The 19,204-nt window shown below is 39.1% G+C and overlaps 1 protein-coding gene across 1 annotated transcript in view; it reads left to right on the top strand.

Annotated features, from left to right (window-relative positions):
* The window catches only part of LOC148879804 (C-terminal binding protein AN-like), a 70,628-nt gene extending 51,626 nt beyond the window's left edge, over nucleotides 1–19,002 (top strand). The window contains exons 7-10 of the mRNA XM_088961508.1: nucleotides 9,596–10,378; nucleotides 10,477–10,524; nucleotides 17,879–17,995; nucleotides 18,685–19,002. Of these exons, the coding sequence (XP_088817634.1) occupies nucleotides 9,596–10,378; nucleotides 10,477–10,524; nucleotides 17,879–17,995; nucleotides 18,685–18,759 (1,023 nt within the window). The 3' untranslated portion in view covers nucleotides 18,760–19,002. The remainder of the gene's footprint in view (nucleotides 1–9,595; nucleotides 10,379–10,476; nucleotides 10,525–17,878; nucleotides 17,996–18,684) is intronic.
* Nucleotides 19,003–19,204: the final 202 nt, after the last annotated feature.

Below are 19,204 nucleotides of genomic sequence, written 5' to 3' on the forward strand. Positions count from 1 at the left end.
TCATTGGTTGTCTATGTGTATGGCCAAACCATTCTAATCAAATTTCCCTTACATTGTCACTAATTGGAGCTATTCCTAAGTTCCCACTATTGCACTTAATTATGATCCTATCCTTTTTAGTCTTGTTACTCATCATCTCAACATCCTCATATTATCTATACATATCATCGTCCTCATCCTCATCCTCATCCTCGTATTATTATTATTATTTATTTATTTATTTTGTGCTGTTTCACAATGGCCTTCTACCAAGATTGCTGGGACATTATAGGTGGTGACTTATTGGAGGTTTTCTCTAAGGTTTTTTGAGAGATGTAAGATCAATTTAGAAGCCAATGTTACATTTATGGCTTTGATTTCTAAAAAGGCAAGTAGATTCTCTCCCCCCTTTCACTTTACTCTAGTTGTAGGCATATTGAGTGTTTTGATCTCAAGGGCTGATGTTACAAATCAGATAGAAGGTTGGAGAATTGGAAGGGAAGAGGTGGTGGTGGCATATTTACAATTTGCAGATGATATTGCTATATTTTGTTAAGGGGAAAGGGAAGAACTGACTCGACTACAAAGGCTAGTAACTCACTTTGAAAGGGTTTCTAACCTTAAGGTGAATTGGGGCAAGAGCTGCATAGATAGCTTCTGGTATCTAGTAGTGGAAAGATTCACAAAAAGGCTGGTAGGGTGGAAAAGAAATTACAAATCTTTAGGGGGAAGAATAACACTAATAAAGTCAACTATGACTAATCTACCAGTCTACTATTTATCTACCTTTAGGGTCCCCACCAAAGTGGCCAACCAATTAGAGAAATCAATGAGGGACTTCTTGTGGGATCTAGGGGACACAAAGAAAGATCACCTAGTGAAGTGGGAGATAGTATCCAGAAGTAGGGATAGTGCGGGTCTAGGGATAGGGTATATTAAACTAAGGAATGTTGCACTGCTGGGAAAATGGTTGTGGAGATTCCACCTGGAACAAGGCAATATGTGGCAAAAGGTGATTGTGAGTATTCACGGTATGGCAGACAATGGGTAGGATGCTGGTCTTGACCCTAGGGCATCTCGGTATTCCCCCTGGAAACCGATTCATGGTTTATTGCCTTCCTTTCCTTCGTATATCAGGTATGATGCTTGTGCAGGTAATAAAGTGTGGTTCTAGGAAAATGTTTGGTTTGGGGAGTCCTCTCTTAAAGATAGATTTCCATCTATCTGTTCTCTTTCCCTAAACAAAGAGTCAACAATTTACAATGTTCTTGGTACTGAAAATTCTTGGGACTTGGGACTAAAGAGAGGGTTAAAGGAGTCTGAAATGGGATTAGTAGATGAACTCATTTCCCTTCTCAGCTTATTATTCTTGGATCTTTCTTGTTCAGACAACAGAATTTGGTTGGTGTCAATCTCTGACTACTTTACATGTGCTTCTTTCTTCACTGCCCTCCTTCAGTCTTCTAGTGTTGTAGGCTCTTTTCCCACAAAGGAAGTGTAGTGTGACCCTATACCCCCCAAAGATTAGGGCTTTTTGTTGGGAGGTGGTACTCTAAAAAATTAATACTTTGGATAAACTACATAAAAGAAGACCAAATTGCTGCCTTTTCCCTCATGTTTGCTGTCTTTCTTTGGGTTGCGGTGAGTCAATTACACATCTATTATTGCTTTGTCCTTTTGCTTCTTTTGCTTGGAATTGGTTTTCCTCTTTGTTTGGCGGCAGATGGACCCCTCCTTCTGATGCGGCAAACTTCTTTAGACTACCTAAGAAGAGAGGTAGGGTGATGTGGAGAGCTACGAGAGCTGCTATCCTTTGGTCATTATGAGAGGAGAGAAATAACAGAATTTTCCGAGGGAAAGAAAGGTCCAAGGAACAAGTAATTGATAACATACTCACTAAAGTCATACATTGGCTGAAATCAACTAAATTATTCAAAAATTATTCAGTGGAGGACATTTTTAGAGGCTAATCGGCAGTAGCAAACCTTTCTACTGCTAAGGATGTGGTTCAGCCCCAATGGATACCAGCAGCACACCAAAGGGTAAAGTTGAACTTTGATGGAAGTTCTTTGGGTAATCCAGGACCTTCAGGAGTGAGGGGGTGTATTTAGAGAAGGGGAAGGTAAGCTAATAGCTTATTAGCATTGTACTCTAGTCCAATAGGTATTGGTGATTCCTTAAGAGCTGAAACTATGGCCTTACTCCAAGGTCTGAGACTGGCCAAGAAATGGGGTTTCCAAAATTATGAAGTGGAGGGAGACTCTAAGTTAATAGGATGGCTACAGACAAAAAGTCAGGGGGCGTGGACTTTTAAACAACAAATGAGGGAGATTTATTGTTTAGCAAGGGAAATTGGAGTAATCTTTACTTGGGCAAGGAGGTCAGCCAATAGTGTGGCTGATACTTAGGCAAAACAAGGAACTCAAAGGGAATATTTTTTTTGGGCTGTATTGTAAATTTTGGGATAAAATATGGGGTCAACTCATGCTTCAAGTGATTGGCATTGTACTCCTTTGCTAATTCAATGAAAGTTACCATTTCCATTAAAAAATCTTAAAAAGGCAAATTCAAGTCAGCCAAAGGATTTTAGGCCCATAAGCTTAATTGTTAGTATGTATAAGGTACTCTCAAAGGTTTTAGCAGAGAAAATAAAAAAGGTGCTACCATCCCTGATCTCCCCCAAACCAAGGAGCTTTTGTGTCAGGAAGACAAATTATTGATCATATCCTTATTGCCAACGAATGTGTGGATTATAGAAACAAGACAAGGAGAAAAGTGGCTGATTTGCAAACTCAACTTGGAAAAGGCCTATGATTTGGTGGATTGGGGTTTTCTGCTTGAAATGTTGAGAACTAGAGGTTTTGGAGAGAGACAACGCAATTGGTTTAAGGGTTGTGATTCTTCTTGCCAATATTCCATCCTGGTAAATGGGGTAGCCAAAGATCTTTTCCCTGCAAAGAGAGGTCTAAGACAAGGGGACCCTCTTTCCCCTATTCTCTTCACTCTTATAATGGATGTATTGAGTGTTTAGATCACTAGAGCCAATGCTAGGAATTTGCTTAGAGGGTGGAGAGTAGGGAGGGAGGAATTAGTTGTTAGCCATCTTCAATTTGTTGATGACTTGATTATCTTTTGTGAAGGAGACCTAGAGGAGATGGAAAACTTGAAGGTGCTGGTAGAGAATTTTGAAAAGGTCTCTAACATGAGGATAAATTGGAATAAAAGTTGTGTAGCTGGAGTCAATAGGCAAGAAGCAGAGGTGGCATCTTTGGCTAGATCTCTAGGTTGTGAGGTAAGCGATTGGCTGCTGAACTACCTAGGTTTTCCTTTGGGGGGGAACCCAAGGTTAGAAAGTTTTTGGTACCTAGTGCTGGAGATATTTTCTAAGAGATTAGCAAGTTGGAAAAGGAGCTACATTACCTTAGGGGGTAGAATCACTTCAATTAAGTCAACACTAGCAGACTTGCTGGTGCACTTTCTGTCTACCTTCAATGATGCTGTTAAGATTGCAAACCAGACTGAAAAAATAATGAGAGATTTTCTTTGGGAGCCTAGTGATTCTAAAAAGGATCATTGGGTAAAGTGGGAAGTGGTGTCTAGAAAGAAAGATGAACGGGATTAGGGACCAGAAATATCAGATTAAGGAATACAACATTGTTAGGCAAATGGTTGTGGAGATTCCCCAAGGAGCAAGAAATTTTATGGCACAAGGTGATAAGAAGTGTTCACAGAATGGCAACAAATGGATGGGACATTGGGATCAACCTTAGGGCTTCTTGCTCCTCCCCGTGGAAAAACATTGTTGGTGTATTGCCTGCATTCTCAACTTTCATAAGATATGATGCTTGCTTGGGTAATAAGGTACTTTTTTGGGAGGACACTCGGATTGGGGATTCTCCCCTGAAGGATAGTTTTATGATAATCTATTCTCTTTCTTTGATAAAATATCAAGTTATTTCTTCTTTTTGTGTCTCTGAGGACTTTTGGGATCTGGGGCTAAGGAGAGGTTCAAGGGATTCAGAAGTGGGATTAGCAGACGATTTGTTTTCTCTTCTCAGTTCAGTCTTCTTAGACCTTTCTTGTCTTGATTGTAGAATTTGGACTGAAACCTCTTTAGGCTGTTTTTCTTGTTCGTCCTTCTTCAATGCTTTGTTGCCCCCTACAAACCTGATTACACCCTTTCCTGTTAAAGAAGTTTGCAGTGCTCCAGTGCCTCTAAAGGTAAGGGCTTTTTGTTGGGAAGTGGTTCTCCAAAAAATTAATACCTTAGAAGTGCTTCAAAGAAAAAGACCAAGTCGGTGCTTGTCTCCACATGTTTGTAGCCTTTGCTTGAGGACTGATGAGATGGTAAATCATCTATTAATTTCTTGTCCCTTTGTTATTCCTTTATGGGATTGGTTCTCCTCTCTCTTTGATTACATGTGGAACTCACCCTCAAGTGTAGAGGATCTCTTTAACAGTTTGACCCTAGCTTCTTTCGACAACCAAAGAAGAAGGGAAGGGTGATGTGGAGAACAAGGGAAGCTATCCTATGGGCAGTTTGGGAAGAGAGAAACAACAAGATTTCCAAGGAAAAGAAAAATCAGTTCTTGAACTTATTGAAGGGATCATTGCCAAGTTTATACATTGGCTGAAAAATCTAGATTTGTTCAAGGACTTCTCTACAGATGACTTGACTAGAGGATGGAGTATAATAGCATGGTCTTTGGTATTTTGTTCTACCTTACAAGCAGCTTGGTTCCCTCCTTTACTATGTACTGTGAAATTAAACTTTGATGACAGCTCTGTGGGGAACCCTGTGTAAGTACATGTAGTTTACCATTACATTGGTTACAATGAGGATCCTGATAGCACAAAGGTAATCACAATACGAGCTGTGACGAACATTACATTTGCCGTTAAAATCATTGAACGCATAATCGCAGGGATTCACGATCATTCCCGATATGGGATCTTGGGCAAGCATAAAAGGGGCTGAAGTTAGAAACACACCCATGTGAGAATCTTAGTGGATATGAAAACCCTAATCCCAAAAGATCCTCATTGGACACGTGGTAAAATCTCGATAAACACTTCAGTAAATCATGAACACCTTGCTGAAAGTGGAAGTGCACTTCCTCGACAGCTCCTTTTAACCCTAGTAGCACAACTATGAAAGGGGGATGACCCTCTTAGATAGGAGGAGAACAATTCTCCTCCCCCATCAAACACGAGCATGTAGCCCTAACCCTAGAACAATCTCTCTCCCTCTTCTCTCTTCCCCACCATTTTCTCTCCCCAAACCTTTGGAGACTGCACTAATCGATCAGAGTTCATGGCTATTAGACCCTAGACCATTTGGAATTGGGGGTGTGTTTAGAGATGAGGGAGGAAGAATCCTAGCTATGTACTCCGGTCCAATAGGTGTGGGGGACTTGTTTAGAGCAGAAGTGTTGGTCCTCCTTCAGGGGCTCAGATTGGCTAAGCAATTGGTTATGCAACAGCTAGAAGTAGAGAGAGACTCAAAGTTAGTAGTAGGGTGGATGCAAACAAATAGTCTGGGAACTTGGTCCCTAAGACAAGCTGTAAGAGAATTGTGGAGCCTTACAAGGGAGCTGGATGTAGTTGTTAGTTGGATTAGGAGGTCAGCAAATGCTTTAGCTGACTTACTAGAAAAGCAAGGGGTGAATAGAGAGTCTTTGTTTTGGGCTGTGTTGTAACTTGATTTTTGTTCAGGGGTCACCTTTTCCTTCTGTAGGTGACAGTTCGTAAATCTGATTTTCTAATTAATGAAAGTTACCATTTCCTATAAAAAAACACTATTTTATATAGTGATGCTGGCCTTATAATTATCTTAATAGAATTTTCCTTTTAGTCTCATTGTATGTTGGTCATACAGCACAGAGGGTGCACCTATGCAGTTCAACCACCCTATTCGTTTTTATGGACATCTTCTTTAGCTTTCTCTCTCATTATGGATGATTGATCCAAGGTACTGTAAGTGGTAATTCCCACTCAATCCAACTTTTCTTTAAACCTTTTGATTTTACGGCATCTCTCCATGTTCTAGATTTTTTATCATTGTTTTAGATTTGTATTTTACCCATTTTATTTCTTTAGTATTATCAATCAATGCTACATCATTAGCAAACAGACTACAACATGGGATCTCCTGTAAATATCTAGTTAGTTCATTCATAACTAATGCAAAATGATATGGAATAAGTTTTGACCTTTGGTGTAAACCCATTGTGATTGGAAAGTTCTCATCTCCCTTTTTGAGTTTTCACAATGGTTAATAGCCCTTTTGTCCTTAATACATGTTGCTAATGGTATCTGATATACCTGTTTGAAGCCCCTTCTTTCCCAATACCCCCTAGATTCTTCTCTAGGGACTTATCATATATTTTTTCTAAGTCAATAAACATCAAGTTAAGCTCTCTCTTTGTTTCCTAAATTTCTTATTAATCTCACAGTAAATTGATAGTTCCCATAATTAATTCCCTTGGCATGGAATCCAAATTGGTTATCTGATATACTAGTTTCATGACTTAGTCATTGCTCAATCACCATTTCTTAAAGTTTCATATTATAGTTCATAAGATTAATCCACAATATCTATTACAAGTTTATATGCCACTTTTCTTCTTATATGTAAGGTCCATTATACTTCTCTATTCATCAAGCATTTTCTTTGTTGAGAATCTTGAGGTGGATAACTGACAGGATAAAAAGGGACAGAATCCAAAACGAGTGCATTAGAGAGGATTTAGGAGTATCTCCAATTAGTGACAAGGTGAGGGAAAGTTATCTTACATGGTGTATTCATATGTATAACAACCAATGATTGCAGCAGTGAGGAGTGGATTGGTTCAAGTAGAAGGCTCTAAAAGAGCAAGGAAAAGACCAGAGAAATCATGGCTGACATCAAATGCATGAATTTTAAGGCTAATTTGAGTTGAGGTGGGTAGATTGACTTAGTCAATCATTATAAGCCCATCTCAATCATAATAAGCCCATCTTATTCATGCATCTCCGAACTTTCCTTCTTCATCATACATTATATAAATGGTTCCCACTTCAAATTTTGGTCTGATACGTCACGAGGAGATACTTGTCTTTGTTATGTCCTCTTCGGTCACGAAGCTGTATACTTCGGTTTCTGATGTGCTTATCTCTTTTTCTTACTGTCCCTGAAACCCAGAAATTCTTCATTAAACAAGATAAAAACACAATATTATTCTTTATTCAAAGTCTATTAAAACAAAAACTAAACAACTTTCTATGGCAAATCAATTTGCAAACAACAAAACAACAATAACCATTCTGGCCTGTTGTCATAGTTGTCAATACCTAGTGGTGCATATTCATCTCCATTCCCAAGGTTTACATCAAAGCATATTCAACTTCCTCTTCTTCTAGGACTTCCTCTTTTACATTTTTTCTTTCCTTTCCCTTCTTATATGCAATCTCCTAGGACATTAATGAAGCATGCTAGGTTTTAGAACATGGAATAGTATAGGAATCATAAAGAAAAAAAAAGTATCTAGCATAGCAAGGAATTCAGAGATGATCCATGTTCTGGACAGTTCTGTAAATAGTGAATAGTTTCTGTTTGGGTTATTTGTTTTTTGCCCATAACTTGTTGTATTTCTTATATTTAATCTAATGAAACTATTTTTCTGTTTCTGACCAAAAAAAAAAAAAAAGAAAAAATGTAAACAATAAACCCATAATGCACTGCGTTACATACCTTAGTGTCTTGAACAAATTTCAAACTGGGGTTCTTATTTGACACATCCCGTTTTTGATAGACAGGGGATACCCCCTTTGAAAAGACAAAAACATCACCTATGTTCATTATGACATAAATTACCAAATACATAGGTGTTCTTATGTCTTTTAAGCAAGGTCCTTTTCAGCTATTAATAGTGTGTGCACCTTTATCACGACTCTTAAATTAAATTGTTACCATTCCTAGAGAAGAGAGCTTGGTTGAAAAAGACCCCCCCTCCAATATTGGTCCTGACTCCTAACTCATAAAGTAGGTTTTTATGGTCCAAATAAATTACTTTCTAGGTACACTTCCCTAACTAGAACAGACCTTGGAACCCATCTGAATGAGCTGTTGACATTAATTTGGAATCTAAGGGATCAGTTGCTTTAACTATAGTTGTGAACCATCATATTACATCCTTTTTTTTTATCAATAACAGAAGCATTCATTAATAGATTAAGAAAATTACAAAGGAAGGGAGCTAAAATAACTTAATTCCCTGAGTCTACCGGCTTACGCCCAAAATATAATAGTAATTACAACTGAGCCCAAAAGATAGAGTTCCTGTTCACCCCTTGCCTAGCTAGACCATCTGCAAATGAGTTTGCACTTCTCTTTACCCAAGTGCATTGAACCTCAATATCCTTAGACAGCCAATTGAATTTCCTCTTTTCATTGCTGTAGTTCCAGAGCCTGGAATTGTCATCTTTTGGCCAACTCACCACGATTTCAGAGTCTCCTTCTATGATCAGTTGGCTGATATTCATATCTTCTAGAGCTGCTAGTATGTCAGCCCTCAAGGAATCTCCCACTCCAATTGGGCCAGAGAACATGGCTAGTAGGCTCCCTTTTTCATCTCGTAAAACTCCCCCTATTCCGGAGGGCCCTGGGTTGCCCATACTGCTGCCATCAAAATTCAGTTTTGCAAAACCAGGAGGTGGAGGGTTCCAGCAAGAGCTAGAGACCATCATAACTGGTACTGACTGTGCAATTTCCCTCCCACTTCCTAAGCAAATCATCTACTAAGAAATCTGAAAGCATAATCAGAATTTTTAACCAATGTGTCACCCTTATATGAGTTACCTCCAGAATTACTTCCAAACTTCTCTCCTTCTCTGAAAAATCCTTGAATTTCTTTCTTCCCAGATAGTCCAGCAAATTGCATCCCTGACACATCTCCACATAACCTTAGCCCTTTTTGTTGGCCAGATAGAAGGGATGGAAGTAAACAGGCTTTGCACATTCATTGGGGGAGTCTACCTGCACCCAAACAAAGAAGTAAACCATTCCCAAATAAAATTTACAAACTGACAGGAAATGAGTAAGTGATATCCAGACTCACCATCAGCTTTACATAGGACACAGCAATGAGGGGACAAACATTTATTGGGTCTTTTCCGCTGAAGCAAATTTCCTGTATTAACTCTTTCCAGAAAGGTTTCCCAACAAAATCTCCCAACCTTCAGAGGATTAGGTTGACACCACACCTCTTTAATTGGGAAGGACAGCCCAAGAGAAACAGCTGGTTGGGTTAGGGCTTTAAAGAATGAAGCACAAGTAAAGGAACCATCCTATTACATCTTGACAACCATCTTCCCACTAAGAGGCTGTTGCTGCCAATAAAGTAGGCTAGTTTCAGGCCTTTGAGCAGAGCATGGAGTTCAGTGTTTAAAGCTTAAATTTTGTTTAGGGGAAAGATAGCAACTTTTAATCCCATTATCTGATCACAATTTCTCTGGGATTCACAGGTAAGGTTTGAATTTCCGAAAGGTGATTTCATTAGAATTGTATATTTTAACAGTGGGTCATACCGATTGCACAACTATGGTGCTGATCCTTCCAACTTTGATTGTGCTTCAGGTACGAGAGATGCCAAATGTCTTGATTCTTCCCCATAGTGCAGATTATAGTGAAGAAGTATGGATGGAGATAAGGGAGAAAGTTATTTCTATGTTGCAGACATTTTTCTGTGACGGAATTATTCCAAATAATGCTATATCTGATGAGGAAGATGAAGTAAGTGAAGCAGGCTATGAAGATGAACAGTCTGAAAAACAAGACAAGGAGAGCGCTTTACAGATTTGTGCTGGTGAGCAGATGACAGGTGATATCCAGTTAAGTCCAGAAAACCACCAAAAAAAGGGGATTTTCCAATCAGGGGAATCCAACAGCCAGCCTCAAGTTTCAGGGCCTTCAGGTTTGTCCCAGAATACCATCACTCATTCTGAAGGAAGACATAGCAGGTCTAGTAAGAAGGGTAAAAAGAGGCATACTCGTCATAAATCCCAACAGAAGTCAGATGAGCCTTCTGCATTAGACAGAGACAGTAATTCTACTTCACAGAGAGATGGTACTGCCATGAGTGGCACAGATGAAGTGCTAAGTTCTAGAAGTAGGAAAACCCCATCTGAATCCATGCCAATATCAACTTCTGAGAAGCATCTAAAATTGAACATGATGCCAAACAGAAAGTCTGTTCAACTACTTAAAGATGGATATGTTATAGCATTACATGCAAGAGATTGTCCTACTTTTCATGTGTCCAGACAAAGAGTCCCTGATGGTGGGTGGTTCCTGGACACCATATCTAACGTGACAAAAAGGGATCCTGCGGCACAATTTCTTGTTGTCTTCAGAAGCAAGGTGCATGAAGAACCTTCTTTTTGTAATTTGTAACACATGTATGTGTTTACCAATAACATGCATATTTGATTTCTCTTTCCGCTTTTTTATTTTTTCAGGATACGATTGGATTGCGATCTTTTGCTGCTGGTGGAAAATTATTGCAGGTACTTACATTTTCAATAGGTTTTCTTTAGTTAGTGAATGATAGTTTAGACAGGATGTTGGAGGACAACCTCTAAGTTGTCTGAGGGTGGAAAGGAAAGAAGTTTAAGAAATACAGAACTTAAAGAGACTTGTGCTTCAGTTTGAAAAGAAGTCCAATCTTTTTTTTTTTCAATAATTGAAAATGATTTCATTAATCAAGAGAAATGAAACTTTACAAGAATCCCTTGGAGAGGCACGGTGTGCAGCCTCCCCTAAACATTACTAGAGGTCAGAAATAAAAATTACAATTCTGTAAAAAATAAACGATCTCTAGCACACCCTTGTTTAGCAAGATAATCAGCCAAGGCATTTGCCTCCCTGCCCACCCATTGATATCTACATGTTATGTGCCTTGTTAAACATTTAACTTTTTTTATGAGATCCCTATAACTCCAAAGAATTGAGTCTGGATTTGACAGCCAACCCACAATCACCTTAGAATCCCCTTCAATTAATAAGTTCTCCACTTCTAGTTGATTAGCAATCTGAATTCCTTGTACTGTAGCCAATATGTCAGCTCTTGTAGAGTCCCCTATCCCTACTGGGCCTAAGAATAAGAATATGATGTTGCCATTCTTGTTCCTCAAAACTCCTCCAATGCAAGATGATAGGGATAAGAATTTTGGGGTGTGAAGTGTGGGACTGACCATTACAATATTTGGGGCTACCACTGGGAGGGAACCTAATGGTTGATAGCTTTTGGTACCCTATGATTGAAAGATTTTCAAAGAGGTTAGCAATTTGGAAGAGGATTTACATCTCTTTATGGGGTAGGATAACCTTAATTAAGTCAACCTTGGTTAATCTGCCAGTTTATTTCTTGTGGGAACTAGAGGACACCAAGAAGGATCGCTTAGAAGTGAGAGGTGGTTTCTACGAGTAGGGGTGATGGAGGCCTTGAGTTAGGAAATATAAGATTAAGAAATATGACTTTGCTGGGGAAATGGGTTTGGAGGCTACTAATGGAACATGACAAATTATGGTCAAGAGTGATTGTTATTCATGGATTGGCAGATAATGCCTGGAATGCAGGACTCGACCCTGGGGCTTCTTGGTGTTCTCCTTGAAAGCTATTCATGGGATTTTGCCTCTTATGCTCCCTTATTTCAAATATGATGTCTGTGCGGGAAATAATCTAGTTTTGGAACTTGGAAGATGTTTGGGTTGGTGAAAACTCCCTTAGAGGTAAATTCTCTTCTGTTTACTCCTTGTTAGAAAACAAAAGAAAAGTGATCTCTTCAGTATTTGCTGATCACTCCTGGGATTTGGGCTTGAGAAGAGGTGTAAGGGATTCTGAAATGGGGATAGTTGATGATTTAATCACTCAGTTAGGGGAAGTCTTTCTAGATCAGTCTTGTAGGGATAGCAGAAATTTGGAAACTTTCCCCTTTTGGTTTTTTCAACTGCTCTTCTTTCTACAACATTTTGCTTCAGACCTCTAACCTTGTGAGGAGCTTTCCTTCAAAGGAGGTGTGGGGTAGCCCTATGCCTCCAAAAATTCAGGCCTTTTGTTGGGAAGTGGTACTCCAAAAAGTTAATACCTTGGATTTATTTAAAAAAAAAAGAGGCCAAATATGTGCCTCTCCCCCCATGTTTGTAGTCTTTGCTTGGGTTCTAGTGAGACAATCTCACACTTCATATCCTTTTGTGTGATTTATTTGGTCTTGGTTCTCTTATCTCTCTTTGGTTGCAAGTGGACTCCTCCCCTCCCCCCAAGTGTGGTGAACCTCTTTGATCCATCTTTTTGGCAGGCAACTAAAGGTTCGTGGAAGGGTTATGTGGAGAGCCACTAGAGCTGCTGTATTATGGTCAGTGTGGGAGGAAAGAACTAATAGGATCTTCAAAGGTATTTGTAGATCCAAGGAAGAGGTTGTGGAAGGAGTAACCACTAAGGTTATCTATTGGTTGAAATCTTGTGATCTTCTTAAGGACTTCTCAGCTGAAGACATTTACAGAAATTGGGGTACTGTGGCAGTTACAACTTCATCCAAAGCTGTGGTATAAGAAGTTTGGTCCCCGCTGACACACCAAAGGGTAAAACTGTACTTTGATGGAAGCTCTATAGGTAATCCGGGCCCATTTGGTATAGGAGGTGTTTTCAGAGATAATAAAGGCATGATAATGGCTTTGTATTCAGGTCCAGTTGGTGTTGGAGATTCCTTAAGAGTGGAAATCTTGGCATTGCATCAAGGAGTAAAACTGGTCAAACAATTGGGGCTACAGCAGATTGAGATAGAGGGGAATTTGGCAATATAGACAGCTGATAAAGGAAATACTTAGTATAACAAGGGAGGTGGGTGTTTGTTTCAAGTGGGTAAGGAGATCAGCAAATGGTTTTGTTGATGCCTTAGCAAAACCATTTGCTAAGGGAGAGACTTTACTGGGCAGTGCTGTAATGTATGATGTCTATTGGATCAACCTCTTCTTATAGGGGTTGGCTTCTGTGTTTCAGTTTTAAATTATCTTTAATGAGGTTACCATTTCTGATAAAAAATACAGAGATTGCATACTGGACATACCCATTGCAAGATGAGAGAATTTCTCCTCAATAATCTGCCCATTCTAACACCTAAGACAGTTGAGCCATCTGCTATGTGACAGGCATTGCTTAACAAGCTGCAAATATGATCTTTGCATACTTGTCAGATGGCAAAAATTGTGAGGCAATGCCAAGGTTCCCTTGCTCACACCCTCTTTTTCATTTTATACCGGATGAGTTCCTTTCACTGCTATTTTTCCCCGTTGTTTTCCCCCTTTTTTGCGTGGCAGTGGTGGTTAAGGTCCTCAGTGAAGTTTCAATAGGAGATTTAACAATTTCATGGAATTGCCCTTCACAAACTGTGATTTACACCTTTCAAACCTTTGGCTTGAAAAGATCAATGAGATGGTAAACTAGAAAAGAATGCTTCCACACATTTAAGTAGGAGTTTTTTTTTTTTTTTTTTTTTTCTATTTCACATTGAGAAGCAAAGGGAATAATGTAACCTTTTTATTTATTGTTTGAAATCTGAATTTTGAAACGAAGTTTCTAGATAGTTATCATTATCTTCTTTGAGAAAGCACACCACATGATTGTGAGTGGATGCATTCTACTTTCTACAATGGATTTCACCGTGCTTATAAAAAGGAACAACCAAGCAGTATCTCTTCAATAAAGTCCTATTTTTGATTTACTAATTTTGGGAAAATTTTCCAAATTGATCTACTAACCTCACAATAAATAAGGTAGTTGTTTATTTCACCATCCCCTAAGCAATGGGGGCCTACGTTGAAAGTTATGGCCCTGTACACCGTTCTTCTGTGGAGAAAATTGTATTTTGATTTTGATTTTCCCACTTCCCATTGCAAATACCCTAACCTTAGGAGTACCAGCTAGCACCCATACTTTCTTATTGGAAAAAAAGGATCATCATGGAAACCAGACTTGATCTTGAATGAAAGGATTGAGGCACAGTCAAAATGCCCTCAGGCGTATGCTGGAGGCATGGATACCTCTGAGACATATACCTCTTCATGCTGCCATGCAAAAAGGAAGAAAGAAGAAGCCTCATTTTGAGGAGGCTCATGCAGTTACACCTCTTTGTGCTTGGGAGGCTTACGCCTCATGCCTAAAGCTAGTGGAACACCTTGTGTCACACCTCAGCATTTCAAAATAATGTTCCTTGCTTTTTTCCCCAAATGGAAACCCAAAATTTTATCATGTAGCTCAAAGTGTCAATAGTGTTTAAACTGAAGTCCTGAGCTAAGTTCTTGTTGATCTCAAAAAAGGAAAAAAAGAACTGATCTAGTTCCTTTCCCTCATGATGTTATCCACTGTGATAGCAATGATTCTAGTAAGTCGCCGGATTTAGATGTTTTAAATTTAAAGATAATAAGCACATACTTGTAATGGCATCAGGTTATTAGAAAATGCAAATTTAGGTTTGAGAATCCACGCCCTCTTGGAATCTAAACATCTTTAGGCTTTTAAGAGGGGCAATTAAGTTACTCCCAATTTCCTAAGGTCATGATGGAAGGTGTCATCAGAATTTCCCTTTTTTCTCAAATGGTAACCCAAAATTGCATTTTCTGTGGCTGATGGTGTCAGTAGTGTTTAATGCCTGCTCTTAGTTATTCTAGAGTCAGTTGGGGTTAACATTATTCCAATCATATAGTTCTGCATGATAGCATTGGTTCTTCCCTGTAAAGGACATAAGATTATGTAGAAGAAATGGCTAGCTCTCTGTATGTATAGTGCTCTTGACAGAGTATGCTTTCAAATGTAATTAGCTCAGAAAGCAGGAGTAAGTGCTTAACAGTGTTTTTGTGATTAGGGCCGGCAATTTCAACACTAACCCATTTGACACACTTTTTTTATTTTTTATTTTTTGATAAATGATAGAATTTTATTAGAGTATAATTAAGTATCACATGATTACAGAGTACATCCAGCCGAGGCGTGAGATGCAGCATTGGCCATATAGACAGATTACAACTGAGCCCAGAATATTTCAGATTTATGCACCTGTTTTGCAAAGAAATCAGCCATCCCGTTATCTGACCGCCTTTCCCATTGGGCTGAAATTGTCATATCTCTGACCAGCCACTTAAATCTTTTCATATATTCTTTGTATTTCCAAATTACAGTTTCAGGTTCCTTTAACCACCCTATTACCAGTTTAGAGTCATCTTCAATTAACAGTCTATCATAATTTAAATCTCTAGCAATCCGTATTCCTTGCAAGACAGCTTGGAACTCTGCAAAAACCGAGTCCCCTACTCCAACTGGATCTGAGAACACAGCAACATGACCTTCATAGTTTCTAAAAACTCCTCCTATACCAGCCGGGCCTGGGTTTCCTAGGCCATGGTTTTAAAAAGCGACCCAGAAACGGAGCCGTTCTGGCCATCTGTTGCCAGGTCGACGGTTCGACCGTCCGGTTTGAACGAATGGCCCGCTCTGACAAAAAAAAGGCCAAAAACTGTTGGACGGGTCAATGGGTCGACAATTCGACCACCCGGGTCAATGGGTCGTTGATTGATTCACAACGGTTTTTGGCCAGGGACTGGGTTTGGGGTAAAATGGAACTGGTTGCCGGATGGTTCCCGGGCCAAATGGTTTGACCATCCGGGTCAACGACGGTTTGAAAACCATGCGCTAGGCTGTTGCCATCAAAATTCAGTTTGATGAATCCTTCATCCAGTGGTTTTCAGCCCAAAACAGGTTTAACCCTTGTGCAACTTCTAGCTACAGCTTCCAAATTTCTCCGCATATCATCAAAGGAGAAATCAGAAAATAACTTTAGGGACTTGGCCCACATTAAAGCTCTATATAAAATGCAATCCAGAACTGCTTCCTTATTTCTTTCTTTGTCATTGCACACTCTGCCATTAGGGACAGGGTGGGTTGGGTCAGGGGTACCCATAGGGTCAAAGGAGGGTGGTTTGGGTCAAGGGTACCCATAGGGTCAAAGGGGAAAACTGGAAAAGAACAAAGAGTTGCAGTGGATGCTGGTGGAATTGGACAAACTGGCAATGGCGGAATGTCCACTTCAGCATTGACTAAACAGGGAGGGTTTGGTCAACAGCGAAGCTCAACGAAGGAGAGAAAGAGGTGGTGAGCTCCCTGCTTCTGTGAATGCCAAGGGATGATGGAGTAAAGGAGGAGAGAAAGGAGAATGAGAAGAGGAAAAAAGAGAGAGACTCACTAACAATGGTGGGTTAATGGGATTGGTTTTTCTCTTTGTTTGGGATTAAAATGCCAATGGAGATTCTGCCAATGGAGATTAAAATGTTGTTTGATCCATCTACCTTTGTTTTGCTGAAGAGAAGAGGAAAGAATAATGTGGAGATGCACTAGAGCAGTAGTGGTATGGACATAATGGGAAGAAAGAAATGCCAGAATCTTCCAAGAGAAAGAAGTAAACAACAAATTATGGAGTGCGTAATGACCAGGGTTATACATTGGCTACAAACTCTGGATCTGCTCAAAACTTTTTCATTTGATGATATTTGGAGGAATTGGATTTTGGTAACTTCTAGCTTAGTGCAGAAGGTTAAAGCAAGGATGATTTGGGAATCTCCCATTGAAGATTGTTTGAAACTAAACTTTGATGGAAGTAGTCAAGGCAACCCAGGTCCATCTGTAATAGGAGGGGCTATAAGAGGCAAAGAAGGAAATTTAAGAGCCATCATTTCATGACCAATGGGAAATTGGAGACTCTTTAAAGGCAGAACTATATGCAGCCCTACAAGGCACCCATATTGCAAGAGTTGGGTGTGGAGAAATTGGTGATAGAAGGGGTGGTGGGTTGGCTAAAAGACCAGATTCAGTGATCTGGTGCTACTGAAATGAAATGAAATTCAAATGGGTAACACAACCAATGAATTAACTATACAATGGGTGGGAAGGGAGGCTAATGCACTTGCTAATTCTCTAGCTAAGCAAGGGGCAACTAGGGATCAGATGTACTGGGCCCATTTGTAAATTTGTTTTATTTCTTTGTTTAAGAGTGAGGCTGCACCTCACGCCTCCCACTGGGATGCTTGTAACAGACATTTATCCTTTGCTTCTAATGAAATTTAATGAATTTTATTTATCAAAGAAAAAAATGGGTCCATGTGCGTGGGTTGTGGCCCAGTAACAAGCAATGAACATGGGTCATTGGTGGGTTGGTACTCAACCCACACCCAATCCAACCCAACCCACCCATTTGCCACCCCTATTTGTGTGATTGAGAGCAATTGGGTATTTAACTACTTGTAAGTGACATTATGTCAATCTATGGCTATGTCTTACCCCTTGGTGTTTTCTCTATGTTAATACACATCATTGTTGTGGACTGATGAAGAATTCTGTTGGTTGTTGGCTTGTTGCCATTATTAACTTACCGGCACCACATTGGGTGCCATTAAAGATTATTGAACTAGTTTGAAAATTGAAAAGTAGTAGTTCTTAACAATGAAATAGTAGTAACTAATCTCAAACTTTGAAGTTTCTTGCAGCCTCATTGTAAATAATAGACTTGGAATTGTGATCACATATTTACTTTTTTTGTTTGATAAGCAATAGAGACTTGTGTATTTAAATTCAAGAAATAATTGCACAGTCAACATTTGTTAATTAATTATTGCATGTACAATCGATAATTTCCTCACCTTGGTAATAAAAATTCCCGTTTCTGGTCATGTTTTGGTGGTTTGGTTATCTTTATGAGACTTGCTTGAGTCTTTTCTTCTGAAGATTCCATTTGCATGTTCCAAATTTTTACAGCTTACCAATAGAAATTTTCATGTCCTGAAGATAAATCTGAAAATTTTGTTTTGGCATGACAGATAAATAGAAAAATGGAATTTGTATTTGCTAGCCACAGCTTTGATGTTTGGGAGAGTTGGATGTTGGAAGGCTCTTTATTGGAGGAATGTAGGCTTGTCAATTGTAGGAATCCACTGGTAAGTTAATTTCCTTTTTTCCCCTTTTGTTTTGGGGGTGGGGGAGATGCTTGCCTACTCTACTCCAGCAAATAATGCCTATTTTTCATACCTTATTAAAGTAGTTTCCACAAGTTTACACTGTTTCTACATGCTTCCACAAAATTGCATTATTAATTCCTTATCTTTGTGGTCCAAAATTTTCACCATCTAGTTCTCCATATTTCAACTTTTTTAGAAGGGATCGTGCTAAAAACTCCTCAGGTTGGATGCTTCAGTGATGATCTTCCAATCTGCTTTTTCAGTGGATTCTGGTTGGTCGTTACATGTCTTTGCTATTTTTTCATGGTTCCATGTTTTACAACCGTATGCAATATTTATTATGTTTTCCTTTTAGCTGCTTTTACCGCATATTGTGGCGCATGAGTTACAACATCTACAATGCTGATCAGTTGTCTCTCATGAACAGTGTTATTGTTTCCTAATTTTTTTTGATCAACAAGAAAATTTTTATTAATAAAGTAGCAAAAGTTACAATCGGTTACAAAAGTTATAGGTAGCAGAAAAGCATTAATCTAATCTGCACCCACAAACAATCTGTTACAGTTCTGCCCAGTACAATGTAGATCTATTTGCCCCTTGTTTTGCTAGGGTATCTGCCATCCCATAGTGCTACTGTTCCCTAATTCACCTGTTGTCACGTAATTCAGGCTGTTTTGGATGTTCAGATTGAGATTCTTGCAGCTGTTGGTGAAGAAGATGGAGTTGTTCGTTGGCTTGAATAGCGTGGATGTGAGAAAGAATCCTAACATATTAGCTTGTGTTCCATTCTTCGTTTCTGTTGCTTTTCCTGTTTCTTTCTCTATGTTTAAATCTTCCTGTTCAACATGTAGAGCGTTCAATATTTATCAAAAAAAAAATGTAGAGCGTTCAATTTTGGTTATGCTAAAGTAGGATAATCAACCGTGTTGGTATTTAATTGTTCTCTAAAATCCAAATATCAACTTGATGGCATTTAGTTAAGAAAATCTGAAAAAGGCACGGTCTGACCTGTATTTACCTTTTTCTCCCCTTTTTTATTCTTTTCTTGTCTTTTCATTTCATGTAGGAAAGGAATTCATTAAAACAAACCGTTTCAAGTCTGGATGCAAACATCTGACCTTTGAATAACAATCTATCACGGACATACTACATTTCAAATCCATATAACCATTTAACCTTAAAGAAAAT

Source organism: Nelumbo lutea, chromosome 1 (assembly GCF_056320005.1).
Source record: "Nelumbo lutea isolate HS-2025 chromosome 1, American lotus-T2T, whole genome shotgun sequence".
Classification (NCBI taxonomy): Eukaryota; Viridiplantae; Streptophyta; class Magnoliopsida; order Proteales; family Nelumbonaceae; genus Nelumbo; species Nelumbo lutea.